The 18330-nt window shown below is 44.1% G+C and overlaps 1 protein-coding gene across 1 annotated transcript in view; it reads left to right on the top strand.

Moving 5' to 3' along the window:
* The first annotated feature begins 11314 nt into the window (after positions 1 to 11314).
* The window catches only part of METTL24 (methyltransferase like 24), a 96572-nt gene continuing 89556 nt past the window's right edge, over positions 11315 to 18330 (top strand). Inside the window, exons 1-2 of the mRNA XM_010856689.1 lie at positions 11315 to 11473; positions 17299 to 17397. Coding sequence (XP_010854991.1) covers positions 11315 to 11473; positions 17299 to 17397 — 258 coding nt within the window. The remainder of the gene's footprint in view (positions 11474 to 17298; positions 17398 to 18330) is intronic.

The following is an 18330-nucleotide window of genomic DNA, read 5'->3' on the forward strand; positions in this document are numbered from 1 at the left end:
TATATATATGTATTTCCACTCTTTTTTAGATTCTTTTCCCATATAGGTCATTACAGAGTATCGAGTAGAGTTTCCTGGGCTTTACAGTAGGTCCTTATTAGTTATTTATTTTATATATAGTAGTGTGTATATGTCAATCCTAATCTCCCAATTTATCCCTTCCCCGCTTTTTCCCTTGGTAACCGTGGTTTTTTTTTTTTTTTACATCTGTGACTCTTTTTCTGTTTTGTAAATAAGTTCATTGTTATCATATTTTTTTGGGTTCCACATATAAGTGATATTGTTTATTTGTCTTTCTCTGACTTCACTTAGCTGTGATAATCTCTAGGTCCGTCCATGTTGCTACAAATGGCATTATTTCATTTTCTTAGTGGCTAACTAATATTTCATTGTATATATGTACCAAAACAAATGTTAATTTTGAATGAAATATCTTAAATTCTCAACAATGCTTGTTTTCTTTCTTTCAAAATGCTTTCTTGGAAACTTTCCCGGTGAAGTTCCAACTTCCCCAGTGATTAAGACTCTGTGCTCCCAATTCAGGGGGCACGAGTTCAATCTCTGGTTGGGGAACTAAGATCCTGCATGCCCAGTGGTCCAGCCAAATAACAAACAAACCCACAACAACAGTAAAAAAAATAACAAAAACAAAAAACTCCCCAATGTTTCTTAAAGTTTCTCTCAGAATTCCTGCTAAGCTACTTGTCATCTCTTTTACTTGAATTTGAATCAAAGACATTTAAGTTTGATAACAATTTATTTCCACTGAAATAAATAAATAGTATTTATATTTAGCTAGATTAAGATATTACTGTAAGTACCTGCTAGTAAATTTCCCTACTTTCTTCCAAAGTAGTATAAAAAAAAATTATCCTTAATCCTAAGCATTCTATTATGTTCTTTCCTCGCTGGCATTTAAATCAATGTAAAAACGTCTCTTGAAATCACTTCTGTGGGGGACTGCAAAAGAACTAAAACACACTGTGTCCTCACAAGGCTTGTAATCTGGTTCTAGAAACAAGATTGACACATTTGAAACAAATTATATCAAACATCTGTTGTTGTTATTCAGTCCCTGCATCATGTCCAACTCTTTGCAACCCCATGAGCTGCAGCATGCCAGGCTTCCCTGTCTTTCACTATCTCCCGGAGTTTGCTCAAACTCATGTTCATTGACAGTGATGCCATCCAACTATCTCATCCTTTATCACCCACTTCTTCTCCTGCCTTCAGTCTTTCCTAGCATTAGGGTCTTTTCCAGTGGGTCGGTGCTTTTCCCATCAGATAGCTAAAGTATTGAAGCTTCAGCTTCAGCATCAGTCCTTCCAATGAATATTCAAGGTTGATTTTGTTTGATCTCCTTGCTGTCCAAGGGACGCTCAAGAGTATTCTCCAGCACCACAGTTTGAAAGCATCAATTCTTCGGTGCCCAGCCTTCTTTATGATCCAGCTGTTACATCCATACAAGACTACTGGAAAAGCCATAGCTTTGACTATGTGGACCTTTGTTGGCAAAATGATGTCTCTGCTTTTTAATACACTGTCTAGGTTTGTCATAGACAAACCTATGACTAACAAACATCTGATTAGTTATAAAATGAGAAGTTTAAGCAATAGTTGCTGAAGCACCTGCTTTGCATAGTTTATTTTGTGTATAGTAGAGGCTTGAGTGGAGAAGGCAATGGCACCCCACTCCAGTACTCTTGCCTGGAAAATCCCATGGACAGAAGAGCCTGGAAGGCTGCAGTCCATGGGGTCACTGAGGGTCAGACACGACTGAGCGACTTCACTTTCACTTTTCACTTTCATGCATTGGAGAAGGAAATGGCAACCCACTCCAGTGTTCTTGCCCGGAGAATCCCAGGGATGGGATCGCACAGAGTCGGACACGACTGAAGTGACTTAGCAGTAGCAGCAGCAGAGGCTTGAGTGATTAAGAAATTTGGGAGAAGTATGTGGGACTAAAACTGGATTCTGACGAGTAAGTGGAATTTGAACCGACTGGGGAATAACAGAGAGAATTTTGGTTAGGAGGAAAGAGGCCTGGCCTGACACTTTAGGGACAAGATGCTCTCAGGAAACAGACTAAAGAGTAGGATCTGTTTGTGTCCTTCTGGTCTTTATCTGAGCATTTCCTAATTTCCCTGAATCTTGTCCTGGCAATGGATTGTCTTTGGTTACACTTCTTTTCTTTCCTTATGGGAGAATCTCCATAAGACCAATGGTCTGTTCTAGTCTATCATCCAATCCCTAATGCCATGGCACTGGAAAGGGTGTGGGGATACATTTAGAATTATGATAGCCATCTTTTACTTGGTGCCTTTTAGGGACCTGTATCAGTCAGGATAGGCTAGGTTATGCAGTAACTAACATCCTCAAAATTTCGGTAGGTTAAAAGAAAAAATATTTATCACTCATACAGTGTTTTCCGTGTGGGTTGGTGGGAATGAGAGGCACGATCTCATCTTCTTGCTATCATTCTGAGACTCAGGCTGCCCTTGTCTCAACTTGGATATACCATTGTCATTCATCAGAAAGGCCTAAATCTTTTCTAATCCTTCTGTTTAACTCACTGAATATCTGTCATGTATGCCATTTGCAGAGCCACTGGAGAATTTTCTAATGTATTCCACATCTTCTGGATAAAGAATTTCCTGAGTTTGTTACCCATTGCATCAGTGAGTGTGTTAGTGCAAGACACCCATTGTGGTTTTTACCTGGGAATCCCTTCTAAGTTGCTATTGGGCATACAATGTCTATCTTAAGAGGAAAACTAGACATGGCGAAGATGAAGCACTTGAACCTGGGATGGAGGCGGCATCGTCTAGCAGAGCAAGGATGCAACTAGCAGCCTAGAGCCCTGCCCCCTCCTACCTGTGTGGCTTCTGTGTCTCTTCAGATCTCTGAGCTTCGTTTTCTTCACCTATATTATTAATGTAAAGGAGTTGGTCTAGATCACCCTTAAGTTCTCTTTGAATACAATGATTCTCTGCTACTATGAAACAAATAAAATTTAAGGCTAGAGGTAGTTTCTGTCCCCTGTAGTCTATAACCTGTTTGCTTTTAAAGCTCTTCCTTGTTGATGGAAGTTTGTTTGTTCTTTGATGCAAGAAGGTGTTAGTCCTCCTTTCCCGTACGTTTGAGAAATATAGTCAGAATTTCTCATCAGCTAGATCGGACAATTTGTCCCCTTTAGTCTTGTTATTCAGTCTGATATGGGGAAAGGGGACAGGGCCGAGGTCAGATAACACTTTCAGAGCTTCACTTCTAATCTTGGAGAGTCCCACTCTTGTTCGCCAAAGAATTCTCAGTTCAGAGTCACAAACCCGGCAATAATTGACCTCTGAAGAGGTCTGCTTTCTTCAGCAATTCTTCATGTTCCAGAAAAGGGCCACTTAATGATAAAGACTGTAGATCTTTCCTTCCATTTAGGGTTGAAGCTTAAAGTGCTTTTGGTTCCAGAGTTGTCCAGCCAGCTCTCTCTCTGCCTTGTTTTATACTGCTGGCAGCCTTCCACAGATGAAAAAGAAACGTTTATTGGGCTGGTTCTACTTGTCAGGCACTATAACTTACAGTGCACTCAGACAGAAAAATGTTCTATAAATATAGAATCATGTGAGGAATGTCCCAGAACCAGAGTCTTATCTTTAATTGCCAGCAGGATTCACTCAGGCTACCAGATACTGTATCATAATCAAAAAGACCAAGGCCAGAGAATGGCAATATGGACAATATGAGACACAGACAATATGAAGATGACAAGTTAGTTAATAATGAATGAGCATACACTTAAAACTGAGAAATGCATATATGTATACATACACACGTACAAACACACATACATATGTTGTGTGCAACCGATGGCTTATATACAGGGGGATGTGACAGCCTCATCAGGAAACTGACGATACCCTTGGACCAAGTGTGTGATTTTTCTAGTGTCCTGAACCCACTTTCTTTTCCCCTCACATTCACCCTGGCTGTCCTCCTCATGGCAGAGCACCTTGTCTTGCTTGCTCCATCCTTTTCCAAAGAAGACTGGATGATACCCAGCATCATCCAGCGTCACTGGGTGACTTTCAGGGACGGCTTGTGTCCCATCCATGTGCTGTGCCACGTGCAGCTGCTCTTCCCCACATCAGCCTGCAGGGTGGCCATTGGATGCTGCAGCTCTGCACCTAAGATGTGGCCTCTGGGATGCATTCTTTTTGCCATGCATCCCATCCCACTGCACTTGGTGATGCTGGGTGACACATTTTAATTCTTTGTGGTAATAAGAATCATGCCTTGTTTAGGCTCTGGAACTCAAACACTTTCCCTCTGAAACTGCTCAGCAGCACTGAGCTTTACCACTGACAGGCTTTCCGCTCAACATTGTGCCACAGAACCTTGTAAGAGTCTCCGAGGCTGAGAGGCTAAGGTGGCATCTGTTTGTCTGTGACTGCCAGCGGCAGGATCAGACTGAGGGAACCTGTGGAGAGACTTGTGGTTTGGCACGAGGTTGAGGACTCATGTGGGCTGAGAGCCGCTGAAGAGTCCTGGGTACCACTTTATGGACAACCCTGGGACCTAGGTCAACGTGTGGGGAGTATGGAGATTTGCTGTGCAGCTGTGAGGGGAGAACCCTTTTTCCTCTCATGCCCCCCTTTTCTAGTTTTCCTTCTCCATTCTTCTCCCCACCCTCTGCTAACTCCACATCTCCTTTGGCTTTGGCAGCTACTCAGGATCCGAGGATCCTTGAAATGGGTTTATAGGGGTCTTGCAGACCTTCCATCCTGAGATGATAATGTTTTTGAAACTGGTAAATATTTGGGGGATATTAACTGGCTGGAGTTTTCAAACTAAAGTAAATCCATGACCTCATAACAGATTGATGTTGATTCAGATGATGTTAAGCTTCTAGGACTTTGAATCTCAAGAGGTGTAGGTAACTTATATGTTTTTAATACAGTGTGTGTGTGTGTGTATGTGTGTGCACTTGCACACGTATAAGGGAGAGAGAGAGAATTCTTAAAAATGTGATAGATGCTGTTTCCACATTCCTATTTGCTTTCTTAGACAAACAGTCTTCTATACTTTTACTTTTGTAAGACAAATGAAACCCTTCCTTTACATGGTTGATATGTAACCCTGGTAAGATCCATGATTGATGTTTGAGTACCACTGTGTATGCAGTTGTTATATAGTTTCTCCATCATGAAAACAAATAAAAACCTCTGCATTTCACTGAATCTACTCCAGGAGTTTGGCTTCTCTTTCTATTGTCCTATGATAAAAACCTAAAATACATTATATGTTTTATTCTCTTCACTACCCTTTTCTGTGTATCAGTCTCACCCAGACATGAGCTATTTTGCCACACACAGAAAACATAGTGAATTTAAAAATGTCAGTTTGAAAACGAAACCCAACTCAAATTTGGCATTTCTTTCCAACTTACCAAGATAACTTAGAGAATAAATCTAGAGCTGAGAATTTATTCCTTCTTGTCCTTTTATTTTATTTAGAAAAATTTCTTCCTAAAAGTTATCAGGGCCTGCTTGAATGATAGTGCATTTTTTTCTCGTCAGAGTTGATTTCATTTCTGGTTCCCTTGCTTCCCAGCCTACACTCTGTGTAACGTTGCAGAGGCGGCAGATTGATGGGGAAAGGATTCAGAATGTGCTCTGGATTGGGGTTTCAGTGTGTGTGCTGTCTGCTGCCAGAGACATTTAGCAGATGGACTTGGGAAGGTGGGACTGGGCCTGGATGGGGAGGGGGCCTCAGGGTAAGAAGCGCTTTATGAGCTGGTCTGGCTCTGCCTTCTCCATTTAGCCATTATGACCCTGGCCCACTATGAAGTCTATCACCAGATAAAAGAGACTCAGCTTTTGCTGTCGTTGTCTTTCACTTTCAGCAGTTTGATTATGATGGGTATGGGCGTGAATTTCCTTGTGCCTTTCTGTTAGGGGTTTGCTGAGCTGCTTGAATCTTTAGGTTTATATCTGTTGTCGAATTTGGGAATCGTTTAGCCATTGTATCTTTAAATATTTGTTTCTGTACTGCATTCTTTCTCTTTCTCCTCTGGGATCCCAATAAGTGAGTGTTAGACCTCTTGATATTGTCCCACTGGTCCCTGAGGTTCTTTTCATTTCTTTTTCAAATCATTTTTCTTTTTGTTGTTCAGACTGGATACTCTCTATTTATCTGTATTCAAGTTCACTGACTCTTTCTTGTGATATATTCTTTCTGCTATTGAGTCCATCCACTGAGATTTTTATTTTGGTTATTGTATTTTTCAGGTCTAAAATGTCCTTTTGGCTCTTTATATATCCTGTTTCTTTGCTGAAACTTTCTATCTTTCCATTGGTTGCAAGAGTGTACACTCCTCTTACTTCTTGGAGTGTTCTGTAATACTTGCTTTTAAGTTTTTGTCAAATAATTCCAGGATCTGTGTCACGTCATTGGCATTTGTCGATTGTCTTTTCTCCACACCAATTGGGATTTTCCTGATTCTTCAAATGCTGAGTAGTTTTGAGTTATATCCTTTTGTGTGTATAATATCATGGAGGCTTCTGTTGTTGTTCAGTTGCTCAGTCATGTCCAACTCTTTGTGACCCCATGGACTACAGCCTGCCAGGCTTCCCTGTCTTTTACCATCTCCCAGAGTTTGCTCAAACTCATGTCCATTGAGTTGATGATGCCATCCAACCATCTTGTCTTCTGTTGTTCCCTTTCCTTCTGAGTCTCTGAGTTATGTTTAAATACTATAAATAATGTCCATATATCAATATTTGTTTTTCCACGTAGTTGAGCTGGTTGGGTTCAGGTCTCAAGGTCCAGCCAGCCTTTTATGAATTAAGATTTCACTATCAGTTGTCAGTTATATTTTTAAAAATTTGCAGTGTTCTTTGGATCTGTCCCACATGCATTACACCCAGTGGCCAGACTCGGACCTGGTGGAGGTCTGTCTATTGGCGGTTCTCCAAGTCTTTGATATGCTAACAGATGCACATGCGCATGCACATATCTAGGTGTCTGGGGATGGGGGAGGGGATTGGTTCTAGCACGCCTGCAGATAAATCAAAATCTGTGGATGCTCACTTCTCATACAGTGATGTACTACCATTGGCCCCCGGTATCCCCAGGATTCTGCATCCACAGATATTGAAGTGAAAGTGAAAGTAGCTCAGTCGTGTCGAACTCTTTGTGACCCCATGGACTATACAGTCCATGGAATTCTCCAGGCCAGAATACTAAAGTGGGTAGCCTTTCCCTTCTCCAGAGGATCTTCCCAACCCAAGGATTGAACCAGGTCTCCCACATTGCAAACAAGTTCTTTACCAGCTGAGCCACAAGGGAAGCCCAAGAATACTGGAGTGGGTAGTCTATCTTCTCCAGCTGCTGCTGCTGCGTCATACCGGTTGTGTTCGACTCTGTGCGACCCCATAGACGGCAGCCTACCAGGCTCCTCCATCCCTGGGATTCTCCAGGCAAGAACACTGGAGTTGGTTGCCATTTCCTTCTCCAATGCATGAAGTGAAAAGTGAAAGTGAAGTCACTCAGTCGTGTCTGACTCAGCGACCCCAGGGACTATAGCCTACCAAGCTCCTCCGTCCATGAGATTCTCCAGGCAAGAGTACTGGAGTGGGTTGCCATTGCCTCCTCCATCTTCTCCAGCAGATCTTCCCAATCCAGGAATTGAACCAGGGTCTCTTGCATCGCAGGTGGATTCTTTACCAACTGAGCTATCAGGGCTGATATTGATATTGAGGGCTGACTGCATTATCTAGTTCCCTGTGTTTCTGAACCTCTGGCTAGAAAGGTTAGACTTTAGTTACAACACCCTTCCTGTGACTATATGCAAGCCCAAAGTCAAGCTGTTTGAGAAGAGAGAAAATACTCAACGAGGTTTTTCCCCTGCCCTCTTGGGGCCACAGCTTCAGATCAGAGAAGAAATTTCCCTTTCCTAAGAGTTTTAGGTGCTTGCAGACTCCTGCTGTGGCTTCCACTACAGTGGGATTGCCTGGGAGTTGGGGTGCTAGAATGGAGGAAAGGAAATACAAGAAGAGGGGTAAATAGGGAATCCTCCTACTTTCTCTGAGCATTAGGAGACCCTTCCCCCCTTGAGCCTGAGCTAGAGGGCTTCTCTGGAGCTCTTGGTCTGTGCAGATGTCTACCTGCAGTGTGAGACCACCTTGAGTGGGGGCACGAGGGGGATGCCAGAAGAAAACCAGTGGTGCCCTTACTGCTGCTTCCTGATACTTTGAATTCTGGTCTTCTTTCCCAGCCCGCCTGCCAGTATTTACTTTTCAGATTTCTCAAATAGCTGCTTTGATGCATTCTATCCGGGTTTTATTGCTGTATTCACTGCCAGACACAGGGTGAGGGTGTGCTTACCCATGTTATCCAGAACTGAAACTGAGATTTTTTTGGTAACAAAATTTTTGCATGGGGAACCTGAATTTTAAACGTGTGTAACTGACCCTTACTCTTTCTAAAGCAGGGCCCATTCTGAGAGAAAGATCAGTTACATGAAGCTGAGGGGAGGGACATGTGAGCTGCCACCCCAGAGACTCTTGAGAATCACACTTGAGTGAAGTCCTAAAAACTATGATTATCCCAGGGCGTCCCAGAAAGGCAGTGGCTGGTGCTCACACGCTCCCCGTTGTGTCTGGATGGCTGCTCTGTCCAGGTCCCATTCTGTGCCTCCCCCTCCCCCAACAATTCCCCCAACTCCCCTTCTCCTTCTAAAAAGGAACAATTTCCTTCAATCTTTGTTTCCTGCCGGCTAACAGATGCTCTTAATTAGCACAAAATTGCTAAATAAATAGATTTTGCTTGTTTTGAGTTTGTTTTTTTCCAGAAAGCTTAGGCTTTCCAACATTAACTCATTGCACACTCTCAGCGTATTGTTTAGTTTGAGTCAAGGACTCACAACCTTGTTCTTTTCCACAGGCACAACCATAATGCAGAAAATCAATTGTTAGCTATCTCCCACAACAGAAAATTGCTGTTTCTAAAACCTTTCAAGAGCTTACTAGCTGTGGGGAATGTGAATTTGAGAGTACTGAAACTTGGCAAAAATACCCCAGACACTCTACCAATTATCAGTCACAATAAAGAAACTGATCATTTAAATCACTTATCATACAATTTCATCCCCAAAGAGCTGTAGCATTGAGACACAGAGGAATGGACCATTAGACTCTTTCTTTGGTTTTTATTTCAAAAGAAAGTAAAAATATGTATGCTTGTCTAAAACTTGCTTGTACAACTGGTGGTGGTACTGTTGCCAGTCTGACCATTTCTGTGTGGCCTACGTGAGGTCATTCATGGGTGTGGGAGAAATGGCTTGTGAAGAAGGAAGCTTTTATGCCAAATTTCAAGGCAAAGAAAGCTTTTGCACAAGACAGAATCCATGATTCTCTTTTCAGGTCATGGGTGGGTTTGCTTTTATATGTATACATATATTTTAATGCAACCAGTTTTGCTTGGGGCTTATGGTCTTGAATTAATATATTTCTATTATGTGCATATGTGTAGGCTGGTAGGCAAAAGAGTATTTTAAAAGATTGCTTTATTTTTTGCATTATCTTTTAATAGTGAAACCTTGGAATTCAGTTTCTTTGGCTTGAAAGAATCATTTTCTTTATCCAGAAACAAATTTGATGCTGAAGTCATAAATTATAAAAATACGTGAAAGCCTCACGGTTGTGCTTGTTGCAGTTTTTGGAGCCAGATCCATTATCTCTGTGCACCGACTTGGGCTGACTCAGCGATTGCTTTTTACCCTTTGGGAAGAGACTCTCAGATGTCTGCAAAATAGCCCCCAAACAACATGAGTTAGCTGTGTATAGAATCCTTTGCTTAATGTTAATTTTTTGGAAATTTTTTCTATATAATCAAACCATTTCCCCTCGTTAGAGGAAGCCAGTTCACTTTGCAATGCATGTTTCCTGGAGGAAGAACCAGATAAATCCTTCACAGACAAAAGTGGGTGGGGACTGCTTCCTTTCCTCTGAAATCTGGGTCCCTGCCTTTCCTGGGATGCTTATCTCTGTTGAAGGAGGTGCTCCTTTGTATGAGTGGCCTCGTGGTTTATGTATGGGGCAGGACCACGGATTGCAAAGGAATTGAGCAACCCCCTGGCTCCACCCCTGCAAGGGCTCAGGAGCCTGAGCACTTCTCTGTGGCAGCACATTGTGGAGGCTCCATTTGACACCAGCTCAAGCCTGTTGGGGACAGATGGATCTGCCCCAATCCCCAGTGACAATACCTCCACCACCTTCTGCTTAAGCTGCTCCTTTACTGATCTGAAGAGGAAGTGGAGGCAACAGAGGGGACCAGGAATCTACCTTCCCACCCCCTGGGGGTGGGATGGGGGTAGCCTTGTCTGGTCACTTGATATTTGGAGCACATGGATAACAGTGTACTTTGGCATTTAGGGAGTTGTTTGGGGGAATTGTTTCTTTTTAAAAGGAAAAGACTTTTTTTTTTTTTTTGCCTTGTTGTAGTAAACAGTGTTTTAAGGTGCTCCAAGAATTCTGTTTGTGGGACTTCTTTTTTGTTGTTGTTTTCTTTGTTTGTGGGATTTCTGATGGACAAATATTGATGTGTGCACTAGAGAATTAAGACAAATGATAATTGAAAGAGATGATAAAAGCTAGTGGTTTCCTTGGGGAAATAATCACAAATTGCTGTCAGGCTGATTCCAATGAGAACATTACTTTATGTGAAATGTTTTCTAAACAGCTCAACCAAAGCGTTAAGCCAGAGCACTTTTGAGGGCATCTCTCTGCTGTATATTTCTATTATATCCCCACCTGAGACCCTTCAACTTATTCACCGTTCCAGCTGTCGTGTTTAGCTTTGTCATGGTCAATACTCAGTGGAACTGAGAAATATCAGATAGCAAGATGGATATAGTTTGTGGATTCTTAATATAATTGTATAGTTTTATCATATTGAGTCACCCCCCCCCATAGATTCACTATTATTGATCCAGAATGTTACCTTTGTGTGTTAGCCTAGGTTAAGTGCTTCTGCTATGTTTAAAGTGTCTCTTTAATGAGAATTTTGGGCTTCTCACATTGGAGACTGCTTCCCATGATCTATATTTGTATTTTCCGGCATTTATTTTGGATTGGCACTTGGATCCTTCACCTCTCTTGTAACACCATTGTGCCTATAGAGGTTTCAGTCAGAGCTCTTGTGGAACTTTGTTGCATTTATTGGTTTACACAGCTGTGTCCTATATTAAATTGTAACCCAGATCCTGGCACAAGGCACAAATGACCACTGAATGAGTGAATGATTCCCTGGTCAAGTCTCAATGCCTCTTTCCAAAGGATGCTGTGTGGGAGAACTTCCACTTGCCTTTCCAGGCCCACTCTCCATCTTGATCCCCTACTCCGTGCCCCAGCAGAGGCTGACCTGTGGACCAACCACAGCCTCCCGCTTCTTTAGCTTCTCCTTCCATTTGACAGTTAGGGTGAGTATGTACTTTCATAGGACTGTATGTGATAGGGTTGGCTGTAATTCTATCAAACACCTTCTCCATGCAGTTTCCCTCTTTGGGTTCCACAAATTTCCCCCCTCTCCTGCTCCTTCCTGCTCAGGATTTGGAAGGGCTCCCTGGTGCTACCAGCCACAGGTATTGCGTTACTCCTTATTAGTTTCCTAAACTCTTTCTTCATGAGAAACATTGGGCTGGACCAAGCACAAGCTGGAATCAAGATTGCTGGGAGAAATATCAATAACTTCAGATGCAGATGACACCACCCTTATGGCAGAAAGTAAAGAAGAACTAAAGGGCCTCTTGATGAAAGTGAAAGAGGAGAGTGAAAAAGTTGGTTTAAAGCTCAACATTCAGAAAACAAAGATCATGGCATCTGGTCCCATCACTTCATGGCAAATAGATGTGGAAACAGTGTCAGACTTTATATTTGGGTGCTCCAAAATCACTGCAGATGGTGATTGCAGCCATGAAATTAAAAGATGCTTACTCCTTGGAAGGAAAGTTATGATCAACCTAGATAACATATTAAAAAGCAGAGACATTACTTTGCCAACAAAGGTCCGTTTAGTCAAGGCTATGGTTTTTCCAGTAGTCATGTATGGATGTGAGAGTTGGACTATAAAGAAAGTTGAGCACCAAAGAATTGATGCTTTTGAACTGTGGTGTTGGAGAAGACTCTTGCGAGTCCCTTGGACTGCAAGGAGATCCAACCAGTCCACCCTAAAGGAGATCAGTCCTGAATATTCATTGGAAAGACTGATGTTGAAGCTGAAACTCCAATACTTTGGCCACCTCATGCGAAGAGCTGACTCATTGGAAAAGACCCTGATGCTGGGAAAGATTGAAGGCAGGAGGAAAAGAGGACGACAGAGGATGAGATGGTTGGATCGCATCACTGACTCAATGGAGATGAGTTTGAGTAAACTCTGGGAGTTGGTGATGGACAGGGAGGCCTGGCGTGCTGCAGTCCATGGGGTCGCAAAAAGTTGGACACGACTGAGGGACTAAACTGAACTGAAACTCTGCCTGCACCTTTGTAAATAGTCTCTCTACTAAATTCTTCCCATCGTATCCTGCTGGGACCTGACCGACATTTCCCAGCTCACCCAAGATAACAAAGTTCTTTGTAACCTAGATATCATAATCTGTGTCTCTTGCATTATTTCAAGTAAACACTCTCTTCTAGGATGGTCTACAACCAAATCAGAGTCAGATAGAGCAGGGGTCAGCAAGCTCCAGCCTTGCAGGCCAAATCCAGCCTGCCAGCTGTTTTTGTAAATGGAGTTTTATTGGAGCACAGTCCTGACCATTTGTTTACTTACTGTCTTTGGCTGCTTTTGAGCTACAACAGGCGGTGAGGAATTGCAGCAGAAACTGCATGGCCTGCAAAGACTGAAATATTTGCTGTTTGATCTCTTATAGAAAAAATTTACAGATCCCTGATTTAGAGGAAAACCATAACGTGAAAACTTTATTGTTTTCATCAAAAGCCTCCTGGGTCAGGCACTGGGGTACTTGTCAGGATCCCATGAGACTGACGTGGGGAGTTTGAAACCCCAGGCCTGGACAAAACTTGCAGGCAGCTTTGTGTTGCTGTGCTGACAGCAGCAGCAACCTGGAAAGTCACTCTTCGTCATTAGACGCAAAAGGAGTGTAACCAAGCAAAGCTAAGAGGCATTTGTCTGTAATTTATGATTTCATAATTAATAATTCCCTGGAAAGAATGGCTTTCCCTAATGTTTCAGCATTTCTCTATCAAGCTTATTTTGTATATATCTGTCTCCCCCACCAGACTGTGAGTGCCTCTCAGGAAGTTCTGGGTTTTATTCATATGGGTGCCAACTAGTGCCTGGCACAGAGTGGCTGATGCTCAATAAATATTGTTTGACCAAATGGTAATCAACAACTAACTTAGAGAAGAAAAAAAGAAATAGCGGGGTGGGAGTCATTAACTGGGAAGATTTATTGCTTAATGTTCTCAGACTCTCTCTGGCTGGAGTCTCTGCCTCCTCAGCCTTCATAAACAAGAACAGCTATATGAAAAGCCCATTTCCTAAGAAAAGGTGCCCCTCAGGGCAGACTGACTATATAATTTGCAGGGCTTAGCACAGAATAAACATGTTGAGCCTCTCGTTTAAAAATTAAGAGTTTTAAGACAGTGTCAGCACTGAGACAAACACAAGCACATCTAAGAATGTACAACCTGCGTGCCTACGAAACTGGCCCTGTGCTGAGGATTCCTGAGGATGAGGCAGCCTGTGGGTGATCAGTGAGGGTTCTTTCAGTCCAGAGGACTGCAGGGTGCTCCACCACTATTTGTCTGGCTGCTGAGACTGTGGACTCTCAGGACTTGGTACAGTGATATGAGTCTTATAGTGCCTAACCTGGAATAATGCTTTATCACTTACATAGTGTCTGCATTTATCTCAGACCCACATGCCAGAGTGTACTGTGCTTCCCCAAGCCCACACATTTGGCTTGACACTGACTAATCAGCTTGGCCTTCATTCTTCTTGCTATCTGTTTAACCCCAAGTCACCTAGGCCACCCTGTTTAGGGGCAAAAATATATATACGTACTAAAGTGCCCCATTTCCAAGGCAATGCCAAATAATGTACAAACTACCACACAGTTGCACTCATCTCACACACTAGCAAAGTAGCGCTCAAAATTCTCCAAGCCAGGCTTCAACAGTACATGAACTGTGAACTTCCAGAGGTTCAAGCTGGATTTAGAAAAGACAGAGGAACCAGAGATCAAATTGCCAACATCCACTGGATCTTTGAAAAAGCAAGAAAATTCCAGAAAAACATCTACTTCTGCTTTATGGACTATGCCAAAGCCTTTCACTGTGTGGATCACAACAAACTGGAAAATTCTTCAAGTGATGGGAATACCAGACCACCTGACCTGCTCCTGAGAAATCTGTATGCAGGTCAAGAAGCAATAGTTAGAACTGGACATGGAACAACGATCTGGTTCCAAATCGGGAAAGGAGTATGTCAAGGCTGTATATTGTCACCCTGCTTGTTTAACTTATATGCAGAGCACATCATGTGAAATGCTGGGCTGGATGAAGCACAAGCTGGAATCAAGATTGCTGGGAGAAATATCAATAACCTCAGATACGCAGATGATACAACCCAACTTATGGCAGAAAGCAAAGAAGAACTAAAGAGCCTCTTGATGAAAGTGAAAGAGGAGAGTGAAAAAGTTGGCTTAAAACTCAACATTCAGAAAACTAATGGCATCTGGTCCCATCACTTCATGGAAAGTAGATGGGGAAACAATGGAAACAATGACAGACTTTATTTTTCTGGGCTCCAAAATCACTGCAGATAGTGACTGCAGCCATGAAATTAAAAGACGATTGCTCCTTGGAAGAAAAGCTATGACCAACCTAGACAGCGTATTTAAAATCAGAGACATTTCCTTACCAACAAAGGTCCACGTAGTCAGGGCTGTGGTTTTTCCAGTAGTCATGTATGGATGTAAGAGTTGGACTATAAAGAAAGTTGAGCACTGAAGAACTGATGCTTTTGAACTGTGGTGTTGGAGAAGACTCTTGAGAGTCTATTGGACTGAAGGGGGATCCAACCAGTCAATCCTAAAGGAGATCAGTCCTGAATATTCATTGGAAAGACTGATGCTGAAGCTGAAACTCCAATACTTTGGCTACCTGATGGGAAGAACTGACTCACTGGAAAAGACCCTGATTCTGGGAAAGATTGAAGGCTGGAGGAGAAGGGGACGACAGAGGATGAGATGGTTGGATTACATCACTGACACATGGGCATGAGTCTGAGCAAGCTCTGGGAGTTGGTGATGGACAGGGAAGCCTGGTGTGCTGCCGTCCATGGGGTTGCAGAGTCGGACGTGACTGAGCGGCTGAACTGAACTGAACTGAACAGAAAGTGCCCCAGTACGTCTGTTTAGATGTTTCTTTTTGGGTGACAGACAGTTCTTGCCATAAAACCTGTCTTTGTCTCCTGTGGCTGCTGTCACAAAATACTACAGACTGGGTGGCTTATAAGCAACAGAAATTTATTGCTCACTGTTCTGGAGGCTGGGAGTTCAAGATCAGTGTGCCAGCATGGCTGGATCCTGGTGAAGGTCCTCTTTCAGGCTGCAGGTGGCTGCCTTCTTGCTGTGTCCTCACATGGTGGTAGGGCCCAGGGAGCTAGAACACTAATCCTATTCATGGAGGCCCCACCCTCATGATGTAAGCACCTCTCAAAGTCCCGCCTCCTAATATTATCACATTGGGCATTAGGATTTCAACACAGGAATTTTGGGGGTGGGGACACACATCCAGACCATTGCAGTGTCTGCCTGGAGAACAATGTGTGTGCATGATCCTTGTTTTGGCCCCAGAACCCTTTCTGCAAGGTGGTTGGGATGGGCTCCTGAACCCGACTTTATGGTGAGGAGGGGGACAGGGGAGGGCTGTGTACATGAATGATCCCCAGAACCCTCCCCTGCCCCCTTCCTCACCATAAAATGAGGTTTGGGAGCCCATCCTAACCACTTTGCAGGAAGCTCTGTGCCAAGACTCCCAAAGTCTTTCCTCACATGAGATGTTCACCCTGCCATCTGCTAGGGCTTCTCCTTGCCCAGGCCCCTGCCCTTCCCCATCCTACACCCTGCACCGTACTCTGCCCTTGGGATCACAGTGAGTCTCCTGGAGGTTTCCGGTGGTGACCACTATGGTGGGAAACTTGAGCTCTAGAAAGGATTTCATGACTAGAGCTTCCTTTTGACTGGAGGTATCCCCAGTTTTGATTCTTCTAGATCACCACTACTTTCCTCCAACCCTTCATCTACTCTACCCTTGCCACAAAAGGAGGCTTAGTGTTCTGATCACTCCACTCCTGGGAGCTCCTTGCATCTTCTGCTGAAAGTTGGAGGTTGTCTAGCAGTGCTAGAAGGCCACCACTGCCAGCCCTGGTGGTGCAAGCTCCAAGGTCTGTTGGCAGATGCATGGTGCAGACGACAGGGGCACTGAGGTCTGGAATACCCAGTGGCACCCCTTGTCCTCCCCCGCATTTCCCTCTGCTAGGAGCAGGGGGTACCCGAGCACCCTGAGGATTCAGGCATTACGGTGTCATGACAACAGAACAGGCCCTTAGGAGGCACCTATTTCTAAAGCTGTAACCCATGGACCGTGGAGGTTTATTCCACAATGGGGAGAAGCTCCGGCTAATACAGAGCTGCAATTGAGAGAGCCTGATGGGGTCAAGTGGAGTTTGCCTTTGATCAGAAGCTTGAGACAGATATCCCATCTGGCTTTTGCAGTCTCCTGCTAAAGCTGGTAGCTGGGCTTTCTCAGGCCTCATTTGTCTCCCTGTGACTGATGTGGCCTTCATGCTGCTGCTGCTGCTAAGTCGCTTCAGTCGTGTCCGACTCTGTGTGATCCCAGAGATGGCAGCCCACCAGGCTCTCCCGTCCCTGGGATTCTCCAGGCAAGAACACTGGAGTGGGTTGCCATTTCCTTCTCCAATGCATGAAAGTGAAAAGTGAAAGTGAAGTCGCTCAGTCGTGTCTGACTGTGACCCCATGGACTGCAGCCTATCAGGCTGCTCCGTCCATGGGATTTTCCAGGCAAGAGTACTGGAGTGGGGAGCCATTGCCTTCTCCGGCCTTCACGATGGCAGCCCCAAACCACCTCCCTGATGCTCAAGAGCGGCAGTGTTTGTTTTGCAGGTGGCAGTCTTACCTTCCTAATACTCTGCACCCTTCCCACCCCCCACCCTAACCTCCTGATCCTTTTCATACTAACCTATGTTTTCTCCTTGCAGGGTCCCCGGTGGCAAATAGACCTCCAGCCTTGGGCAGGCCCTGCTCGCTCCCTGGATGAAGAAGCCTTGAGGTTCCTGAAATACATCAGCACCATTCAGGTTGTGTTTCAAGCACAAGTGGGTTTGGAAACTGTAAAAGAATGCCAGCTGCCCCTTTTAAAGGATTTGTCAATAAGGGTCTGGGAAGTTTCTCAGTGCCTCCTGATAGATGCTTGATAGGGACAGTTTCTGAGGCCTTACTGCTTAAATATATCTGCTCACCTAGAGGCAGATAATAGGTGCCTTCCATCTGCTTTGGCATCTTATCCCTTCCAGGAGTATCATCACCCCGAGATGTTTTAATGATTCATTGCAATGTGTTTTAAAGATCCACTTTAGAAAATTGCTTTGGGAAACCATTTGAAGTGACAGATTCTTGCCCCTGAGTAGGCAGTCCAGTGTGTCACAAACCAAAACCATCATCTGGAGATTCAAGTCCCAGTTTGGAGAAATCTGCCTTTTCACTTTTCTGCCACAGAAGGTTGGCAGACAGAGACGCGTTAGGCCAGAGAGCCAAGGAGACTTCGCAGGCAGTCAGAAGAGAAGCTAATGAATCCGAAGGCTCTCTGTTCCTAGGGCCCTTTAAATCATTACTGAGCACCGCCTTCATTAGTGACTTAACGCATTGTGGCAGCTCCTGCCCGGTGCCCCGAGCGGGCAGAGACTCTTCATTAAGGAAAGTCTATGGCTCTTGACACATTAATCAGGAGGGTCCATTCTCCAGTAGCCTGATCCTGAGGAAAGAGAGATGGAAAAGGAAATCAAGGCCTGAGGGAAACTTCTCCCTGGACTGAGAGTGCTAGTAAATTAAAAACTCAGACTGCCTGTGAAGCTGCAGCCCTGAAAGCCGTACTGTGGAGCTGTGTGGTACTGAGGGGTCCCCGGGCCTTTTGATCTCCCTCAGCCCACTGGCTCTTGACATCCCACTCTCTCTGCCCAGCCTCACTGGCGGCCAAGCCCATTTTTCATCCATGGAGGAACGTATATTTCTGG

The sequence above is a fragment of the Bison bison genome, unplaced genomic scaffold, assembly GCF_000754665.1.
Source record: "Bison bison bison isolate TAMUID 2011002044 unplaced genomic scaffold, Bison_UMD1.0 scf7180017864373, whole genome shotgun sequence".
Lineage (NCBI taxonomy): Eukaryota > Metazoa > Chordata > Mammalia > Artiodactyla > Bovidae > Bison > Bison bison.